Source organism: Neodiprion fabricii, chromosome 6 (genome assembly GCF_021155785.1).
Source record: "Neodiprion fabricii isolate iyNeoFabr1 chromosome 6, iyNeoFabr1.1, whole genome shotgun sequence".
NCBI classification, from domain to species: domain Eukaryota; kingdom Metazoa; phylum Arthropoda; class Insecta; order Hymenoptera; family Diprionidae; genus Neodiprion; species Neodiprion fabricii.
The window spans coordinates 30,192,241-30,213,285 of NC_060244.1; the positions used below are offsets into that span (position 1 = coordinate 30,192,241).

At 41.0% G+C, this 21,045-nt stretch overlaps 2 protein-coding genes across 5 annotated transcripts in view; both read right to left on the minus strand.

Annotated features, from left to right (window-relative positions):
• LOC124184427 (max-interacting protein 1-like) overlaps positions 1-18,736 on the minus strand; it is a 123,294-nt gene extending 104,558 nt beyond the window's left edge. Inside the window, exons 1-3 of one of the 2 annotated variants that reach the window (XM_046574116.1) lie at positions 18,607-18,736; positions 10,208-10,301; positions 9,720-9,749 (exon numbers count right to left, since the gene is read on the minus strand). In XM_046574116.1, the coding sequence (XP_046430072.1) occupies positions 9,720-9,749; positions 10,208-10,275 (98 nt within the window). In that variant the 5' untranslated portion in view covers positions 10,276-10,301; positions 18,607-18,736. Of the gene's footprint in view, positions 1-9,719; positions 9,750-10,207; positions 10,302-16,313; positions 17,279-18,606 lie in introns of those variants that run through there. The other variant, XM_046574115.1, reaches the window with a different exon arrangement.
• LOC124184426 (DALR anticodon-binding domain-containing protein 3) lies at positions 18,653-20,827 on the minus strand. 3 transcript variants are annotated; one of them, XM_046574113.1, is made up of 5 exons: positions 20,400-20,827; positions 19,680-20,310; positions 19,308-19,441; positions 19,039-19,203; positions 18,653-18,794 (listed from the first exon to the last, which is right to left on the minus strand). In XM_046574113.1, the coding sequence occupies exons 1-5, from the start codon at positions 20,676-20,678 to the stop codon at positions 18,675-18,677; spliced, it is 1,329 nt and encodes a 442-aa protein (XP_046430069.1). In that variant the 5' UTR covers positions 20,679-20,827; the 3' UTR covers positions 18,653-18,674. The 3 variants fall into 3 exon arrangements, with proteins under 3 accessions (XP_046430069.1, XP_046430070.1, XP_046430068.1); XM_046574114.1 differs by having other exon boundaries at positions 19,039-19,206; positions 19,308-19,414; positions 20,400-20,826; XM_046574112.1 differs by having other exon boundaries at positions 19,039-19,206; positions 20,400-20,824.
• Between the last annotated feature and the right edge of the window lie 218 nt (positions 20,828-21,045).

The following is a 21,045-nucleotide window of genomic DNA, read 5'->3' on the forward strand; positions in this document are numbered from 1 at the left end:
ATACGGAGAGAATGAAAAACGAGGGAGAGAGAGGACGAGAGTAGTCGTCTATCTTCTTCTCGCTCTCTCTCTCCTAGAAATAAACCCTTCTCAACGTACGAACGAACGAACGAACGCCGGACACCGCGTTCGCCGCGTACGACGTACATGTATTCATGTGGGTAGGTACGTACAAACAAGGTACAGGGTGCATATACAGGGTGGCAACGAAGACGAGACTCGTAGCGAGGTATGTTGGCTTGTATAATGACCACCTCGGTCTGCCGAGTTGGCAGACGCGACACTGCTGCACGACGAGAGAGGGAAAAAAATAATCATGTCTGTATGTATCATCGTAGTTTATACTACGTGCAGTTACGTCGAGAAGAGGAAAAAGAAGAAGAAGAAGAAGAAGAATTACAAGTTGACGTTGTTTCACGCGTATAACCTACAACCAACCGATACACTTACTTCGGATACTTATCCGCAAAACACCGTAACGCTTATGCTGACGTGCAGAAGCATGAATTATAATCATGATGTGAGACGTTTCAACCGTTTCAACGTGTCATATTATAATAATAATAATATATTATACGTGCTAATAAATACTGCACCGTGCAGCGTCGTCGAAGGCAAGAAACTTTAAATATGTAGGTGATTACAATATGCGCTCATCTATACGTCTATACGTCTGCGGTAAGGTTAACGAGCGTTATACGTATACGTACAATACGATAACTCCGAATCCCGCCGAGTTGGCGCATTATTATACGTACCTACACACATGTATATGCGTGTGTATATACATATTATAAATATATGTATACCTATGTATAATATCCATGTCACGAATGTTAACAATATAGGTACAAAACAGCGTAATCTCGCGATATGTCGACGAGCAAAAATTATCGAACGACGTTTTACTTTCACTTTGAAATTATAACCGCTGCAAGGTCGCGGGCGATACGGTATACTATATGTATGTATGTATGTATGTATGCATGCGTGCGCGCGTGTGTGTGTACGTACGTACGTACGTCTCGGCTGATTGCGAATGGGAATGAGAACTATTTGTGAAAACTTGCTCTGAAACAGAGAGAGCCTATCTACATTCACCACCTCCGCCCAATGTAACGAAGGGTCGAAAAATAACTGATTTTCGCGATTTTTTTATCCGATGATTGAAATACGTTAATCAGTCTGTATTTTTCATGTCAAATTAAAGCACTCATGAACGCCAGAAAATATATTTTTTAAAGATTATCTTAATTTTGTTTTTACACTTTTCTTTTAACGATTTTTGTTGAAACGTGTTTTTTCAAAACGATGGATCTGTCTCAAATTTGGACACAATGTTCTTCACGTCATTCTTTATCTTTCTATCGATGTGTATATTCATATACGATTTAGGTGAAATAAGCCGGTGCTCCTGCATATCGGGTATCGGTCGAGCAAATTCGAGACTGTGACATATAAACGTCATCGAGCGTACAGCCGCTCCCGTTGTAATGCATGCGGCTACATAAAAAATACCTGCCTCCTACGTGTCTGTCTACATATGTACGTACATATGCATCATGGATCAATGTATGTAATACACGTCAACGGATGATATCTCACAATAGATGGATTAATAAATAGTATCGAAATCAAGACGGGAGGGGCAGGCGGGGGGGAGTGTGTGAAATAAATTAGATAAGCAGAGTAAAGATAGAAAAAGGAGAATGAAAAAGAGGCGTTTTGTGTAATATTAAAGCCTGTCGTACCCGATCCGTGTTGCACCGCACGTCCGCGCAATAAGTCACCCACGTAATGCACAGAATATAGAGATATCTACCGGGTATATTATTATACTCTACCGCGGTTCCGCTATCCACGTACGTGATTAACTGTACAGCTACGTGTACCTATATTAATGACGGACAACGATGTCCATTGTACGTAGTGTATACCATTTCGTACGTATATATTGTATTATATACGTATTATATGCACCGCAGAGACGAGAGATTTATTGACAGGGCAAATGTGTGTTCAACTCGGCTCACATAATACGGCGATAAAACACCTGTACATTGTACAGCGCGTCGAATATTTTTTTCGAGTGAAAAAAAAGTCTATCGGTTCGATAATTAATTAATCTGTTTTGTTATACGGATACGTATAAGTGTGAGGTGCGCAAATATATGAGAAATTTACTGATTGTGAGGAAAATAGAAAAAAAAATTTTTGTTTTTTAAATATGTATGGGGCATTCCATGCGATGTGTTATATATATATATATACATAACTCAGTATGTATCAAGGTGCAGGAACTTTCGGTTGTGTTTACACGGTTGGTCAATAAATTATCAACGAATGTTCGTTCCCCGAAGTTGGTAATAAAATTCTCGGAGGCGTAACGCGGTAGCTGCTAAGATACATACATACATACATGCATATAGCTGCGTCATCCGCATATCGCTGCCATTATACATATACTCGTATGTATTACAAGCCTAACCGATATTCACGGTTCTCAACCTGATGAATAATTACGCAACATTCGCAAACTGGCAAGCTTATATACATTTCCTACAGGTACGTATACATAACGCCATCCTGCCGTTTCACCCGCTCTCGTATCTTCGCCATTATAGGTACCTACATGCAACTGCGCGCGTCTAATTGAATCGATAAATGAAATTGGAAGGAAGAGTACTTTATACGAAGACCATTACAAACGATGAAGAGAATCAAAGATATGGACAAATATTCAAATCAGAATCGGCGTTGATGTTATATCCGCGACGGGTCCAAACTACTCAACGTAATGTTCGTGTTCCACCGTTTCGTACCGTTCCATGTGCATTTAACAAGTATTTTCTGCCGTTTCAAACTCGAGTATCCCAATTATTCCACGAGTGGTTACCCCTCGTATAAATATATCCGAGTATAATATAATATATTAAGCATACACCGATAAGATTTGTTTTCATTCCAAACACACACGTTTCCTTCTTCCTTCTTCCTTTTCGTTGTTGTTGTTGTTGTTGTTGTTGTTGTTGTTGTTGTTGTTGTTGTTGTTGTTGTCGTTGTCGTTGTCGTCGCGCGTGTGGGTGTGTGTTTTGAGGGGTGGGTGGTTTGAAGGGTTATCGCCGGTGCTGCATCTTTACGGGCGGACTTTCAACATTTACGTGACTACCGCGTTATACCCGACGACGACAGGTAAGTACCCACGTAATACATGTATATTGTATAGGCGTGCGTGCATATAACGCTTTATGCTTGTGTTTACGCGTGTATAGGTACACCACGATGATCGTGTGCCCTGCAGGTTTGTCGACCGCCATTAGGTAGATGTGCCCTCGCGGCCGTTCGTTAACTCGCGCGATGCGATGCTTACCAAGCGGTGTGTACGTACATCTGTGCGTGTTGGTGTGCGCGTGCGTGCATTAACTAAAATCTCTACCGCGATAAGGGTAGATGATGTAGATTGCCCTATACACCTTATTCCTTATTCCTAACCACCAACCTCTTACACGGTACAATGTAGGTATCATCTATTATACATATATCACAGACGTTAAAACGAATCCCATGCCTATACATACACAGCGAGATAAACAGGTACAATAATGCATATATAGTTGTATAAATTTTGTGATCACATAACGAAATGTGTAACACACAGTATTGTAACGCTTGACGGTGCAGTGCGTACGTCGTATCGATACGGATGCAGTTTTTCGGCGACCGTGGAGGAGACGAGGAATGAAAGCCGCGGCGTGGGATGTAAGGGGTAAAAAAGGGTGAAAAGGGTGAAGAGGGTGAAGAGGGTGAAGAGAGGGGTGCACTGTAAGTGAGGACGGATCTGTTCAACGTCGCTCCGTGCGCAACGGCGACTGCCAATGCGAGCGAGCGGGGGAGAGAATATAACGTGACGTTATATGTGCATATACGTATGGCGGAGGGCGAAGACACGTTATCATTATCGCCTCTGATAAGAGATTCGTCAGTCCGGACGGTGGTGCATTGCGTGGGCGGAGAGAAAGGAGAGAAACGAGAGAGCGGAAGTAGGAATATAAATTTGATAAACAGGAAGCTTTATATTTATGTTATATGTGCATATATGTATACATGCAAGCGATAAGGCGAGTGCCTATATTGCGTGAAGTACAATAACGATATCAGAATGGAAAAGACAAGATTATACGGGTATCGGTGTGCAGAGTTCGACTGTGTTACGTGGAATTTTCGTCATTGGTAAAAACAAATTTTCATTTGGACCCGTATCCAATATGGTCAGACACATGGAGTAAAATCGCGCCAAAAATCAAACTTACATCATCCCGAATGTGTAACATTGTTTCGTTGTTTAACCGTAGTCGTCAGATATGGTCGGACCACGTATTCGTACATATTTTTACACACATACATACGTAAGAAAATGTGAAGGATAAAATTTTTCAATTTAAAAACCGTTAAATATAATTATAATAAAAATAACCAGAAAGCAGAAGTAAAGAAAAAAGACAAGTAGTAAATTTTACTGACCTTGACGGTCCGTCCTAAGAATATTCAGCTCTGATGCGTTTCAAGTTCGTAAAACATCGTAAAAAGAAATCTTTTTTTAAAATTGATTTTGTTATTCAAATAACCCGACAACGACTGCTTATAGACCGTTCATATTCGAAATTTGATAATTTTCAATTTAATAAAAGGCACCTCGATCATTAGCGACAAAATCATCCAAATCCCTTGTTTCTTTTTCGAAATATCGTACAAAAAATTCATCACACCCAAACGCACACACACAGACGGCGAAGTGTTAATCTGAAAATCATCAAACACAATTGCATCGCTATAAGACCTGAAAAAGAGACCTGTAATCCGATGGAAACGACTAATTGTAAATTTACAATTTTCCGAGGTGTGATTGCTACGACAATTAATTACTTAATTCCATATCCTCTCTACTATCTGAAAAATTCAATACGGAATTTCAAAGAGACGTCAGGTACGCGATACGTGATTTGTAAGACACGGAAGAAGGAATATCGTTCGTAGCATTGTTGATTCGTTCCTATACCAGTTCACAGGGATAGTTTGACGGCGAGCAGGACAGCTGATTCCGAACTACCGCGGCCGTGTTGCGGCGGCGACGCGTTACGTAATTCGGCAGCAGCAGCCTCTGCCAAGTTGCACATTCGCCTCTGCCTGCCCGTAACACCCACCCCCCACCATCCCCCCTCATTTCCCGTCCGTTCACCAGCTTTTATCCTATGCAAACACGTGCGTAGTAGCGTGTATAACCGAATAGCGCACCTACACCTGCGGAAGACTGTATTAATATTGCAAGGATTTTAACACACGCACACACGACACGTACCGTATACTGTTAACCTGTAATGTAAACGCCTCGCGATCTATGGCTACATCGCACATACATTGACAATAATAATGCACAATTATACACGGTATTGTCACGCGAGTATAGTGAGCGTTTATTTTTAACGTGTTGTTTTTTTTTTTTTTCTCTTCCAAAAGCGCGACCAGGTATGCCTACACGGCTATAGGATACGAGGTATAGGTGGTGGTGGTACATAAATGGATTGGCAGAGACGGGCATCGTGTATGTATACATATATATATATATATATATATATATATGTATATATATATATATATATATATACATATATACACGTGTAACAGCAGCAAACGCAGCGGCTTAGTGTGAGGTCCGAATTATACGTACCCCTGCCGCACGCGTACAGAGCTTTCTATACATATATATGAAACCCTTGGATATGTATTTCCCAGATCGATATATTCGTACAGGATAGATATATACATTATACGTATGTGCGTACATACCACACGTATGCATGTATTCAAGCCGATGTCTTTCATTGATTCGAAACGGACGATTCATACAGCATTTCCGAATAAAGATTCTCCGTTATATGTGTAACCTGCGATAGCGGGTCGAGGATTCGGCGCCAGTGAACGATGAGACATCTATCTATCTATCTATCTATCTATCTATCTACCTATCTATCTACCGACTAAATAGCATATATATACATACGTATAATAGTGGTCGCGCTACGGTAAATAACAATAACAATAAATTATCGCGAATATATTACGCACGCCGGAGAAAGCGGTTGTTCAACCCAGTAGCTTCGATACACGGAGGCGCCAACGTCTACGCAATAATCACAATCGTAAACATATAAATACATCTATACGTACTATTTTTTAATTTTTATTTGACTTTTTTTCTCCCTTTTCGAAACCTCACCAAGAAAACGAATCACTGACATGATTTCTCCAAAAAGTTGGATACGAGGTGAGCGGTAAAAAAAAAAAAAAAAAAACTAAAAAACTCACACCTCACGTATAATCTCGACGAACAAATATTTTTCACACTATGCATGTATTTACATACATTCACGATACGCGCCCTGATCACACGCATCGTGTATAATGTGCAATACCAATACGAGTCAAGGCAGCCTGCCACGGTACATAATCAAGTCAGTATAGGTATATCTATAATACACAATACATGTAACATAAAATAACGGGCTAGATTGGAGTAACGAGAGGAGATTGACTCTGACTATTATTATCCCTGCTCTGTGTCCCCTCCTCCTCCTCAGCAACCACCGCTCAAATTGTTTCACGGGATGCCGCCAGAAGAAGTGTAAAGGTCATCGACAAACTTGTGCTCCGTGCATTGCCTACGTCATACGCGTACCTACATGTACACATGTACAACTATTGCACAACATGTAATTGAAAAAGAATCGATGATAGGTAGATGCGTGTAGTTTTCAAAAGCCAACACCCGGCGTGGCGGAGCTTTGTCAATTTCTCGATAGGTTTACTGTATTATGTATAATGCATCACGTACATGCATACATGCATAGTTACAGGAAAAAACTCCAGGCAAGTAATACTGGGATTCGAGATTGAATTGAGAGTAGAGAAGAAGAAGGAGGGAGAAATGGTCAACAGAAGAAACTGGGTTGTGTCAATTTTTTATCAAGCGCAAATCGTTGCGCGTGACTCCTTGAACTTTGACCTGATGAATAAACCTAATAGGGTGTGCTTTTATGCAGACAAGCTTTGGAGAAACAAGCCGGTACTCTGTAGATACTCTCTGCACGTAATACTACAAAGGGATATACAGGTATAATGTAAACAAAGAGGGTCGGTGGTCAACACTTGGAGGGGTCAATATTTGGAACGGCCGATATATCAAAATTTCAAGTATGTGAAAATAAAATAACGAAAGATGAACCGTTCGAAATCTTGATTTTCGAAAGTGTCACAGATTAGAATGTTCCAAATTTGAACCCCCAGCGAACAAAGAACGGCACACTTGCACCAACGAACCACAACCAGGGCAGTCCGCGTCGACGATAGATGCCTGTATTATTTCCATATCCTCAGGAAAAATAAAAATGGATCGTACCGTAACACGGTTGGTGGTTATACCTCGCATGATTGAGGAGAATTCTAAGCGGTACAGAAATACGAAAACCCGTAAGAAAAATCTTCAATTACGAAAACAAATGAGAGAGGGAATATCTTTGACAAAGTATAAAATTTCCGGCAACCGCATCTCCCCCACCTTCCCACCCTAATAAAATTCTGATTGTGAGTAATCCTAAAGGGGCCTGGAGCGGCGTCATGACGTTGAAGAGGGGATGAAGTGAAATTATCCGAGCGAATCCTGCACCCAAGGTGTGTAACTAATACAATCTTACCTTGAATTTCCGCTCGCCGTAAGTAAGGCGGGTCGTATAATAAGCCAGATGATGTAAATATTTACCAAAGTCGTTGCGTTTACGGGTAAATTGTTTCAAATCATTGGCAAAAAAGAGGAGATGTTTTATTTAAACCGGAGCTACTGCACCGAGTATATCACATAAGATTGACAAAAGGATTCAAGGTAAACGGTATGTGATATTTCGGAGGGTATACACATTCCTCTTGACAATCCAGAGTCAGAGCTTTCGTGTAGAAAAACTTGAAAGCAATTGAACCAGGATACTGACGCGCGGCCCAGCCTTCGCATCGTCACGTGATCGCGTGACGCCATTCCGATTGGAAGACGTTACAATATCCATTAAACTTGAAAGCTGTCGGTCGTAGAAATTTTTTAGCTACTCGCGATGAATTTACACCTCTGAAAATTTCATCCGGGGAACGACGAAATCGTCCGATTTTCAAATCTGAATCGGTGCCTCGGTCAACAACGACAAAGGAAGCGGCGGAGATGAAAGTTCCTCAGCATGTGTGATATTATGCTCGGCAGGCGTCGGTCATGTTCGAAATACAAAAATAGTCTAACTACCCGAGGATCCCCGAGAGAGAGCGAATCCCGCCGAAAGAAACGATCATCGCCGACGGACTTCTGCATTAGAGTCAAGTTCTTACGCAATCCCCCCCGCCCTGTTTGCTGCTGCCGTATGTACACCTAATCATTATCGCACGCGTCAGCGTATACATATGCAACGGTATCGCGAATGTTGCATGTACCTACCCACTACCTATACATCGTTATTCAATTTCGAGGGGAATGCTGTACACACGTAAGGCGAGCATAATGGGTCCCTTGAGCGAGGAATAACGTTGGAGCAATTTCGACAAGTTCATTTTAAGAATATATTTCAAGCGTGATCGACACTTTTTGACATCTGATTTGATCGTACAGGGGGGGCCCATTTTGCCCGCCTCTCCCCTTCGTGTGCGCAAAAATCCCAGAGTAAATTAATATCGTATCTCGACATTTGCAGTGTAGCAACCTACGTCAAAGGTGCGTCATATGTATGTAAGTATGAATTGCGTCAAATAAGGAGGAGGAAAGGTTGCAACGAGCGAGCACACATCCGGACAAATTTTGTGTCTCAGAAATTCTGCGAGGTTAATCAGCGCCAATTATACCGAATACCGAGTGCTGAATGTTGAATGCTGAATGCCGAATGCCGAATGCCAAGAAGCAAATGGCAAAGCAAACCTGCCTACCAGTTAGTTACCTATAGTAACAACAAAACGGCACTCCCGTAACTGCCAACCTACTTCGTTGTTCCATCGTGTACGTTTTTCGTCGTAAAAATCATGCCAATTTTTACCAACGCACGTTTCAAATTCTAACCAGATTTACCCCATTTAATTTTTCTTGTTACTTTTTTCTTTCTTTCTTGCTTTCCTCGCTCTTGTACCCTTCTAAGGCTTTAACGGATAGGTTGAGAAGTGATTTTTGCAATAGAAATAGAAAAGAAAAAATCGTCATTACACTCTGACATAAATCTGGCAACTTTGTTCTCATCTATAATACATATCGTCTGTCAAGCAGAACTATTGTAAGATTCAAAGTGTGAAATTCTTAACACTTGTATGACAAAATTCTATTTCGAAAGAATCAGACTATGTATTTGTCCCAGTAGTTCCGTGATTATGAAGACATTACCGGAAATGGGTTCACATCACACCGGCAGATGTATAACAGACGGACAAAGAAAAATGGTACGATTCGATAATCCCTAAATTTATCGCTGTATGATATTAGGAGTTAGTTCAAAACGGCACGGTCATTATCATTTACGCAGGAAGTCTTCTCACGTCTTTCATTATTACGCGTATTGACAAATATCAATAATAGCAAGGATATACAAACCGAGCGTATAAATTTAATATTACGTAGCTTCGTATGGATGTATTACGAAAGAACTCACCTATTTTTCTCCAGCTCGTTATGAGTCGTTCTGAAAAAGAAAAAGGAAAAAAACGGATTAGAATCGTAATCACACAAACATAATGAAAAGAAAATGAATGGTGAGTAACATGATGATGGTTCGTTAATGCGATGAGTAACGGTCGTCCAGGGATAAATTGATTTAGGATATGAACATTGTTGAAAACTACGGGGGAGCTTCTTTATTTTATCATATAATTTTTTTTTTCATATTTTTCGCGTTTTATTTCAATCTTCAAACAACAATCGCGAGTCACGTAAATTTTATAAAACACAAAAAATTACAATAATTTGTTACACTCTTGGGGAGAAAAATTAGATGTCGCAGAATCAATTTCCCCACGTGTATCTTAATTCACGTACATATTGCACTACTCGAAGTTTCGTCAGAGTGAAAACTTTTTTCCCTCAAATAAAACTATACAGGTATTACATGAATATAACAAATATATAAATAAATCGACGAACCTGCTGCCCTGGGATTTTTTTGTCTTGGTCCTCTTGACAACGGTCCGAATATCGTCAGGTATCGGCATTGTCGACGCGTAGCCATGTTCAGCCTCTGCAAAACAACAAAAACGTACGTCTTCATGTAATAAATATAACGCAAAATTCCGATATAACGTGGCGCGGGGTTCAATCTCTAATCTGTACCCTGGCCCCTCATAATTTAAAAATCCCTAAACTCCAAAATAACAAAACTGTCCGAAAATTGTGTATTCTTTAAGGACAAGTCGGAGAAGCAACAAAAATTAATTTCCTAAAAATTCGGAGTTGGGGCTTTCGGAATTAAGAGGGCAGTACTCCCCATGTACCTTCGCACACATATTATATTAATACACAAGAGCTCGCGATAAGTGTTCGTCGGGTGGGCGAGGTGTATCAGCGATACGTATTTATTATGTATATGTATATTGTATAAGCTGTTGGCGAAAGACGGTGTAATCGAATCGTTATTCAGCCGAGTCACGTGCAACGGCGGCGGTGCGAGCGGAGAGGAGAGGAGGACTGTTTGAGCGTAAAACCCATGAGACGAAGAGCCGCGAATTCGATAGCGAAATTAAATAATCCTTTGGAGCAATGACCGAAGCATCAACTCGTTCCAGACATATTTCTATATACACACATAAAATCTACATTGTACATACATACTCCATTCTCCGTACAATACGATTGAAAGACAAAAATTTACATCTAATATCGATGAAAAAAATTATTTTGGTATTCGGACAACCTATAAAGATGCAATCTATTCTAATTTACTAAACTTGTTCACCTGCAGCGTGCAGATCTCGCTGAAACTAATATATTTTCATCTTACAGGCAGAGTATTCAAATTTCGATTTCAAATACATATAATAACTTCACTACTATACTAATACTAATATATCATAATACTTTTCGGCCCATAGTTCGGAGTGAAAAAATTACTACGTATGCCCTGCAACTGACGTAAAGATGGGATTAGGTAACATAGCCACTACCGAATACGTAAACAACATCACGTGTACTGCTTTATTCATTTAATAAAATAACAAAACGCGTTTACCTCGGCAATCCTCGAACTGTACAAAACGTGTCGTATAAATTTCAACGCATTATAACCGTTAATAATTATCATAATCGGAGAAACTTGACAGATAGTAGTCTAGTTATTTTTACGAAAGAGGTATCATGTAACAGAGCAGAAGAAGTACTAGAGAGAAATAAGAAAACTCTGAGAAGAGCAAAAGAAAAATATAACCAGAAATCATTGTTCGACCCGCAATTAGTGAAATATTCATAAATTGAATAAAAAAAAATTCCAAAAAAATAAGCCAAATTGTACGCAGATAGGAGAAGGTAAGTGAAAAGACACGACGGTGGCGAGCACGAGGTTCGTCGAATACCTGTTGTAGCGTATAAGGTAGGATTATACGAAACAGGCACGCGAGCAAGCGAGCTCACGGCCGTCGAGCCGTGACGACAAGTAAGTAAGACGCGGACGCTGCCACGCCATGTGACCCGATGCTTTCACGTTAATCCCGTTATATTACCGAGTGAGTGAGCGAATGAGTGAGCTGGCAAACTAAACACCGGAGGAGGTTGCTCTCGGAGGGCACGCCGGTCGAAAAGAGGAGGTGGAGGAGGATGGATGAAGAAAACGCGACGAGAGAGAGAGAGAGTGAGTAAAGGAGGGGGGATGGGAAACAAAAGGATGTTGGCCGACCGACGAACGGACGAAGAACGATGATCGTGATTCGGAAGAAGAAAATGTACCAAGGCGGACGAGGAAAGGAAGAGAATAACACTATTGATGTATAACGTACACGGTGCACGATACGTTGTGTATCCACGTAGCATAACCAAAGTTATACTTATATATATATATACCCGATGCATCTATGCACGCATCCTGTCGAGATAATGTTACTGTACGCACTTGAAGAAAAATTAGTATACATATACAGATACATGCCATTTCCTAATCATTCTCATTTTGGATTACATGCAATCGGTCAGACGCAATATACTACAGATATACGTTGGTATCTAAAATGCATTTATTTCCTACATATTTCTGTTGTACCTGTAGACGAAGAATACCGTGTGTAGTGTAAAGTCGCCATACATATGCCTCAAGTTTCACGCTCTCTAACTTTTTTCACCACAAATTATAACCGCCACCGTGTCGCGTTACTGCTGTAACGACTTTATTGCTGTATATAACCGTATCTGTACGGGGAGGGGCAGGGAAAAAAAATTGAGATTCGAGTCCGACGAGAAAAAGGAATTTAATGAAATACGAAGAAGTCTCGTGATAAGCTACAGCCTGATCGGCCAAAAAGAAGAAACTACGTTACCTATAATTATTTTCGAATTATAGCCGGTACATAATTTGCTAAATGCATATACACGTATACATATATAAAATATCATACATGTGTTTGAGAACATTAATTCAGACAAGCTGGAAAATATTCCGTTCTATATATACTACACATATAAGACGCAAATAGGTGTAGTAATAATATCTGTGAGAAAACATGATGATAAAACACTGACGCGACTTCTTAAAAATCGATTATCGATACTGTATATTCGATACGTGCGAACAAAACAATGTTCTAAATATGCATCGTTGCACCAATCACTTTCTCATGATCATCATCATCATCATCATCACCATCGTCGTCGTCCTCGTCGACATCATTATCATTGTTATACATATTGATATCATCATGTGCACCACTGCGGCGCGTTATCGGCGTAGTTATATTATCGTTGCAATATGTACCATGGACACATCTGTACTTTAACACCGCATACAGTGCAATCGCGATTACGACTGCCTATAACTACATATACGTATATACGTTCATGCATGTGCCTGTGTGTGCATTTGTGTGTATATATAGGTATATAAGACGCAACGCACATATAAATATATAGACGCTCGCCTACACATCGCACGCCGACAGGCACTCGTAGAGGCGAAACGGAGAGCAAATCGGGCATCCTCCCTCCCCCTGCCCCCCTCTCTCGTTGCAGTAAGCATATAGCATAGGCATGCCTACGGGACTAGATGCATGCATGCTGTGCACCGCTTCTCAAAACTCTCCGTCAAGTGGAATGATAAAAAGTAATGTGAATATATAGATGTGTCCACCAAGGTTGAATTCCCTGGCTCGGTGAGAGGGAGAAAAAGAGGAGGGACGGAGAGGTTGGATGCACGCGAGGGGGGTGAAAGGCAGGGTTGCTGGGAGAGTGAAACACCGGAGGAACGAGGACGGTAACCGAGTCACGCACACACGCACGAACGCCTGCCGCAGAGCCGCGCATCGCTCTCTACCATCCATACGTACGTACCAACGTAGAGGTACGATGCATGTACGTACATACGTAGTAGGCGACGTTGGCCTCGGCGGCGTACGTGACAAGTGCAATGCGGGGCAATAGTGTGTGTGAGCGTCATGTCAACGTGTACGCTTAATACGCCTGTTGTATACCCACCACCTACGTCACACATCGTGTGTGTGTGCGTGTGTGTGTATGAACGTATATTTTTGCGCGTACCTATATGTATAATGCGCGTACACCCGGCGAATTCGCGAGAGGCACGAGTCTTCGACGAGGAGTACTTACGTGCGCGTGATCACGTACCAACGAAATGGCAAGAGGTGCAACAACGGACCTCATCTTATACGTATACGTAGCATCATGCTGTACGAGATCGCGACGACGCGTACATACGGCATGCACGTCGTTGTTTCGACGCCGGGGCGCCGCTACACGGCGAACATGAAAAAGAAGTGCGACAACGTATCAACTATTTTTTTTTTAATTTTCAGCTGTCGACGAGAAAGAAAAATATGCGCCAATTTTACAATTATTTTTACTGTGAATTTTTCGAATCAACATCCACGACATTATTCGTCGGTACGAGGATGAAGCTAGCAACGTTACTACTGTAACAAGGACGCGTGTTTGGGAAAAATCGTTACTAGGTACCTTTAGGATTGTCAGAAATTAAGTAAACCATGAAAAATAAAATATACCCATATTTCGCAGAGCCAACTTTACCTTGAACGTCATTCGAAAGTTGCGCAATAATTATTTTCGAACGGTACTAAGTTCAGCCACATTTCATTACATACATAAATAATTGCTCAACTCGAAAATTAATTGAATGACATGATTTTATAACGATTGAAATGCTTTACGAAATGAAATAAAAGACCACAATAATCTGCGACAAGTCTAGTATTTTTGCTGGTAATCTTAAAAAAACTGAATTCCTACGGGATTCCAATTTTAACCTTGAAGAACTTTCGAGAGAGTTGACTTATCAAAGAATTGTAGGAGATCTTTTTCTGTAAATTCAATTCCTTACAAAAATATGTATCGGACATTTATGTATACAGCTTCGTTAATGAGCTGCAAAATTCCGAAATAACTGAAGTTATTTTCTAATGTTCATCCATAGGAAAATGGAAAATGGCGTTCAGGAACCTCTGCATTTAATATTAATAGCTCAAATTAAAACGGGCGACTTATTTCCTCGTCCTACAACTATTGAACATGTAACTTTGAGAGAACAAAAAACTGTCGATTTTTTCGTACCAATCTAATATATATGTATACACCAATTCGCCCCAAAATCCACAGATCTGCAAGCATCTAACCACTTACTTTTCCCCCTACGTGCTATTTTTGTTTGTTTACGCGAATATTCGCCTCGTTCGCCACCCGAGGAGAAGACAGCATGTAGAATCTCAAATTACTTTCTTATGTAAGCCTTGGCGTTGCGAGTCCTGCAAGTTCTGCTGCTGAAATCGGTGCATTCGAACACACTATGTGCATATAAATGTATACGCATAATATTAATTTATCGAACGATCGGGGTCGAGTCATTGAGATTAAACGAATACCGGGGTCGTAATTTCTTATACGGATGTGTGAATATGCGTGTATGCATGTATATAAACAGGCCGGAACGAGGTCGAGAACGTTTCTTTTTCATCGTCCGTTAAATGACTTGATTTAGAAATTGTATAATTTATCGTAAATCGCCGAGGGAGTCGTATTATAAAAATGACTACAGTCCCTTGAAACTGCAGATACGCCTTGTCTTCATTTTTTATACACCCATAATTATATCCCAACAGTAGCGATACGTACAGAGTTATATTTTTATGAAACAAGCTTCAACGTTTACCCAAGAAACGATGTTCGAATAAAAACATGCGTCAATAAAAAATAATGATGATACTATCAACAACAACAACAACTAAAAGAACAACTTGCTTTCTACTGTTTTGTACATAATACATCCGACGTGTCAAGTAATATTAATCGAGATAACCGTATAATAATATGTGAAATTTTGAAATTCTGAATGCGTCAATTGTTTTTCGAACCACAGTACCAGACACCTACGAGGAACATCCTCGCGAAAACCGTCTTACATATCCAGGACCGGAATTTCGGATGGCTGAAAAACTAACATTTCAGTTCCTCCTTCCTCGTTCTCACCCTGAACAACACGAACGTCACATGCAGCCGCGCACGATGCGTGTGTCATGCACATCCCAGATGCCCGCGGTATGCCCTGCCGCGTATCACACGCACGTCAGGTTTTCACTCGGCGTGTTTTGCGCCGCTGTGGGCGAGTAGGAGGTGTGCGTTTTCAGGGACCTCAACCCGCCCCCCCGCCCTCATGCACGCGCATCGTCAGGCACACACGCATACGTTCGAAACGCACCAGAGCTGTGACAACGAGGTATAATAATACGCGTGTAGCCGAACCACACGCGGCACTCCATCGTCGTCGTCGTCGTCATCGTCATTGTCCTCACGCAACGTTGGCACACGCGCCGACGGATGCAACTCTGGACTCGCACCAACACGCCTGCAGGCGGGGGCACTGATACGCACGCCAAGTGACAGAAGAGGATCGCCGTTTGGCTGACACTTGCTCCACGCGTCGTCATCGCTTCGTCGCGAGCACCGCCGGCTGTGCGGCTGGTTGGTAACGTACTTACAGAGAATCCAGGGGGGGAAGTCAAAAAATCAAACCGCGTCCTGCACTTACCCCTTTCTCTACGTTCAATGTATTCAGCGGCCTCGAGAAGGGCAGCAATGCTCATATTTCCGTGATTTTGAGATTACCCTGGCACTGTCGATGCGGCTTCCGTAAATTCTCTTCCCGTCACTTTTATCGTTATTTCTATTTTATCCCGTCCGTCAAGGACTGAATTATTCTTCTTTTGTCTAACACAGCAAGTTGACTCGTGGCCGCAATTCGTTCCCTTATCTTTCACTTTTTCACTATTCCGGGAAATCGAACGAGCGTTTTGTTGTTAGTTTACTCCTTTTACGCGCGCGCGGGTGTGTGTGCGTGTGTATGCGAGTGAACGCGAGTGTGTAGATATATGTAGACAAGCGGGTATTCTGTACGCGAGATTGTGCTTCCTTGACGTTTATTACAGTTATTCTTTATGTTACGTTATCCTCTATACTTCGAATTATTAATTAATCTCATCACTTTCTCCCCTCCACTAGTTTAATCCTTCTCTCTATTTCTCTTTTCCGCACTCGAATTCCGCTTCTCGACCCGCTTCTGTCCCGAACGTCACGCAACGCTCTATGACGGTCACTTTTGTTTAATGCACACTTTCGACGGAATGGAAGAGCAAATGAAAGCGGGGCAGGTGTGGAGGGGCGAAAATAAAACGGAAAAGCGAAACAAAACACGGTCTCACACGTAACGCCGAGACTGCGGAGTTAGATTTGAAAACAGGTATTAAAAACACGACGTTCGCGCGACAGGAGTAAGGAAGTATGTAACGAAGAAGCGGTGAACCCACTTGAAACTATGTACTACGTTCTCGTTAATCTCGCACAGATTATTTATATATATTGTTTAAATAAAAATTTAACCAAAAAAAAACAAAACAACCAAGAAACAACCAGCCAACCAATCGACTAACAATCGAACGAACGAACGAACGGACACAAGGAACGCACGACGGCCTGGCTCCGCACCTCGCGAGCACTCTCACGCATTTATCGATGTCAAACGTCTTTGCACCGCGGACCAGCCGTCCCGCACTAACGCGCACTCTCATTGGCCGAGCATTGCGCGAGTGCATGGATACGGCCAATCGGAGCGGCGGACAGAGAGGCGGCCGTGCAGTCCGCCACTACAGTGCCACTACCTGACGGTGTCACGTGAATTTCATGCCCGAAAACAAAACAAACAGCTGGCTCTGTGCCTGTGACGCTTCCGTGCGCCACTATTTATTTCTTTACATACGTTTCTAATCTACATCGTTCTTTTCTTCCTTTTTCCTTTTTCATTCTTTTCTCTCTCCATCTCTCTCCCGCACCTCGAACGATGTACGTTAGTATCATAATTAAGAGATCGAACGATACACCACGCGGGCGTATCTTCTCTGCCACCTTTCCATTTCCCTCTACGTTTCTATCCCTTTCTTTTCATTTTTTTAGTACATATCGACGCGACGGACCCTGTCGAGCACTCAACTTGACCCCGACGAAAGAAAACAAACAAATATACCCTAAGTATGTGCATGTTTGCTCTCGTGGGTATTTCGAACCCCGCGATATGCAACGAGGATTCGGATTCGACGACTCGTTCTGTTGCTTTGTTTGGTATATTTTTTACCGCGACGCAACGTCACCAATAACTGCTACCTGTTATTATACAAGCATGTTGTAAACCCCTATCGCAGCGATTTATTGAACAACAGATACGGTACTTCCGTTTTAATTGTTGACCATTATTGCTGTTGTAGCTGCTAATGAGTTGGGAATAAATTAAAAGCGAATTAAAATAACAAACGACGAAGGGACAGGAAGTTGGGTAGAGAGAACGTGAAACTATTAGAAAAAAAAAACAGAAAATATTTTCCCCCTTTGTTCCACAAGTCTAGTGAGAAACATGAAATATATGGGATGGAGGACGGATGAAAATCGGTACACACATTATAGTACCTGGATATTTGATACAGCCTAACAATTCTCTAACACAGCTCATACTTTGTGGTACAGGTAATCGATATTGAGACAAATCTTGGATTGAAAACTCTAATGGATTATTTGATTGTATTAGATATTCAAACTGTGTTCTAGTATAAGCAATCAACAGAAATGTTTTATCATTACCGTAAAATAAACTGCACGCCTGTACTTTGACTTTATTAGGTACCGACACAAGCAAACACATCGTCTTTCAGGTGCACCTTTATCAACATTATCAAATAACGTTGATAGATAAGCTATATGTGAGGCTCAGGTTTTCAAGACAAGAACATACAAAGAGAACGGAGAGAGAAAGAGAGTAGAGACGGTTCTCAACTCACTCAAATTGTTTCCAATTAGCTGGAAATTTTGCTATCCAATTAGTCGGTCAATTTCTTCCCATTTATCATTACATTCTCGAAACTGGATCTAGATTAAGAAGCCTCAAGGCATTGCGTGTTACTATCTGTATTGCCTTCAGTAGATACAATCTCGCCATCATAGTTGGTAATAAATGATCTCGTCCTTCCTGAAACATCGAAAAAATATCGTTTACCTGAGTCACTCTGAAGTATTGTCTTTAGCCATTGAAAATTTTATCGCTGCTGCAGCAAAAATTCAGGGATTCTTCACTCTTTTTAATTTTAACCATCCCTTTTTTTATTCTTATAACTCTCGACTTTGTTTTAGAAAAGAAATGCCAATCAAATTGAAAGGAGCAAGTGTCCAATACAGTATGCACAGGTGTAGCAAATACATAAAATTGCGCTTACAGTCAATATGCGAACTCGGCGATAATAGGCGCTGAATTTGCTGACCAATCGTGACAAAAACGAACATATGTAGTGTGGACAAATCTCCAGATCTCCGGTGAGCCTTGCACAAGTTTTCACCATCTCCGGATAGCCAAGTAAAAAGATGTGCATCAGTTCCCACTCCTCCTGGATTATATTTGAAAGAAAGTATTATAGATAAGAATTAGTATCTGAAAGAAAACTTTGAGATTTGTCTGAATTATTCAATTATTTGGAGAGATTTTTACCGCTTCTGTGAGTAACGAAAAATCCACCTCTTCGATGCTTGGCAAACTAGGATAGTCTCCTTTTAAGTATTGTTCGTCGAATTTCTGAAATATCGCCGATATCCTAGCTGTATTGTAAAAAATAAAGGACGAGCCTGAAAGTATTGAATATTTTACTTCATATGTAAAAGTGGTGTCAGGTTGAATGTAGAGAGTAAAAATATAAGGGAAATCGGTTGATATGTAAATAAGAGGAGAGTTCCAGCCCAAAATTTTTGGATAAAGCAACGTTTTGGAAAACGACTCGTCGTGAGTATGGAAAAAACTGAAACACGAATCTCAGACCTTTTTTTAATGGTAACAACTATAATACTTATTTTCATCCATATTTACCTTTCACATTTATAGTACTCTCGTCCAAGCCAAGATCGGAAGAAATTGTGATAGTACGACTAGGTTTCACAGCCAAAAACTGTAACACAATCACTGCCTCCGCGATTTGCAAAAGTACAGAATTCTGCTCATGTTTAGGTTCAGCCAAATCAGGCAGTTTGTGCTCTGTTGTATCGGCTAGCTCCGCCAACCTCCGATTCAAATATTCGGCTTCTGTAAGCGCAGTTTCCTTTGTTCCAGTAACAGAATTCTTTGCAACCCCGCATAACAGTATTTTGGGATATTTTTTCAAATCTCTTTTTGACTTGGTGGTCGCATAATACTTGTCACTGTCGCTACTTTCAGATACCTGGTATCCGTTGGCCTTGACTATATTTTCAGCCACACCTTTAATCAGACGCAAACGTAGGTTTGTCAAATCTGAGTCTAGATCTTTGATGATATGAAAAAAGAAAGATCCACTCTTTGACTCCAATTGTCCATAGCTATGGTCTCTGACCACAATACGAGCTAGTACGTCTGCAAAAGTTTGGGTTCTGTTTAAAAATACAGATACTCTTTCATTTCCAAGCTGACACTTCTCAATTTTCAGAGACCAATTTCTGCTAGCTTTTATTATATTCTGAAAGGCCTAGAATGATCATCAAAGATATCGTTACTTCCGATGCGGCGTGATACGAGAGATAGGTTAGAAAACATTGGAGGTTATGTTTCTTTCACCTTTTCCGCAGCATTGCAATCCTCAAATTTTATCTCATTTTTGATTAAGTAGTGCTCGAGTATATTCCTGCAACTCGTCGTCGATTTCAAACTATTTCGAAACACTTTTTTCCAAGTAGCGAGGTTCGTCAAGAAACACACGTCTCCGTACTCTGACAGATTTTCGTTGTTTATTTTAAGGATCGAAGGATTTTCATTGAATTTAGTTTCCACACCCAACAACAAACGGCAAATACTGTTCACCAACTCCTTTATCCTGAAATCTGAAGACCCTTCCATGTCGTTCAAACACTCTGGACTTCTTCAACAAGTGATAACAGACAACCCCTCCTCCACCCCGTTGATAAGATTTAGCCGTTTTACATGCGTGCGCGATTCATTCAGGACCGCGTAGTCACGCACGCAACACACACTGAGTCGTCTCTGATAGAAGACGCATCCTCATTGACACATACAAGAAACAGTGTCGGGAACGCCCTCTATCTTTTACATCCTTAATCACATTACGCAGCGCCAAATGGTTCAGAAATATTTCGTCTGAAATGCGTTTAAAATATTTTAACTGCCGTTTTTTTTAAATACATTATAATATATTACAAATGAAATATTTACTTCGAAATATTGCATAAGTTCTCAACATTCAAGA

Coding starts and splice junctions, on each gene's coding strand:
- LOC124184426 (XM_046574112.1), bottom strand. CDS start 20,678: ATGGAAGGGTCTTCAGATTTCAGGATAAAGGAGTTGGTGAACAGTATT. Junction 19,207..19,307: donor TTTCGTTACTCACAGAAGCG/GTAAAAATCTCT, acceptor AATATAATCCAG/GAGGAGTGGGAACTGATGCA. Junction 18,795..19,038: donor GCCGAGTTCGCATATTGACT/GTAAGCGCAATT, acceptor TCGATGTTTCAG/GAAGGACGAGATCATTTATT.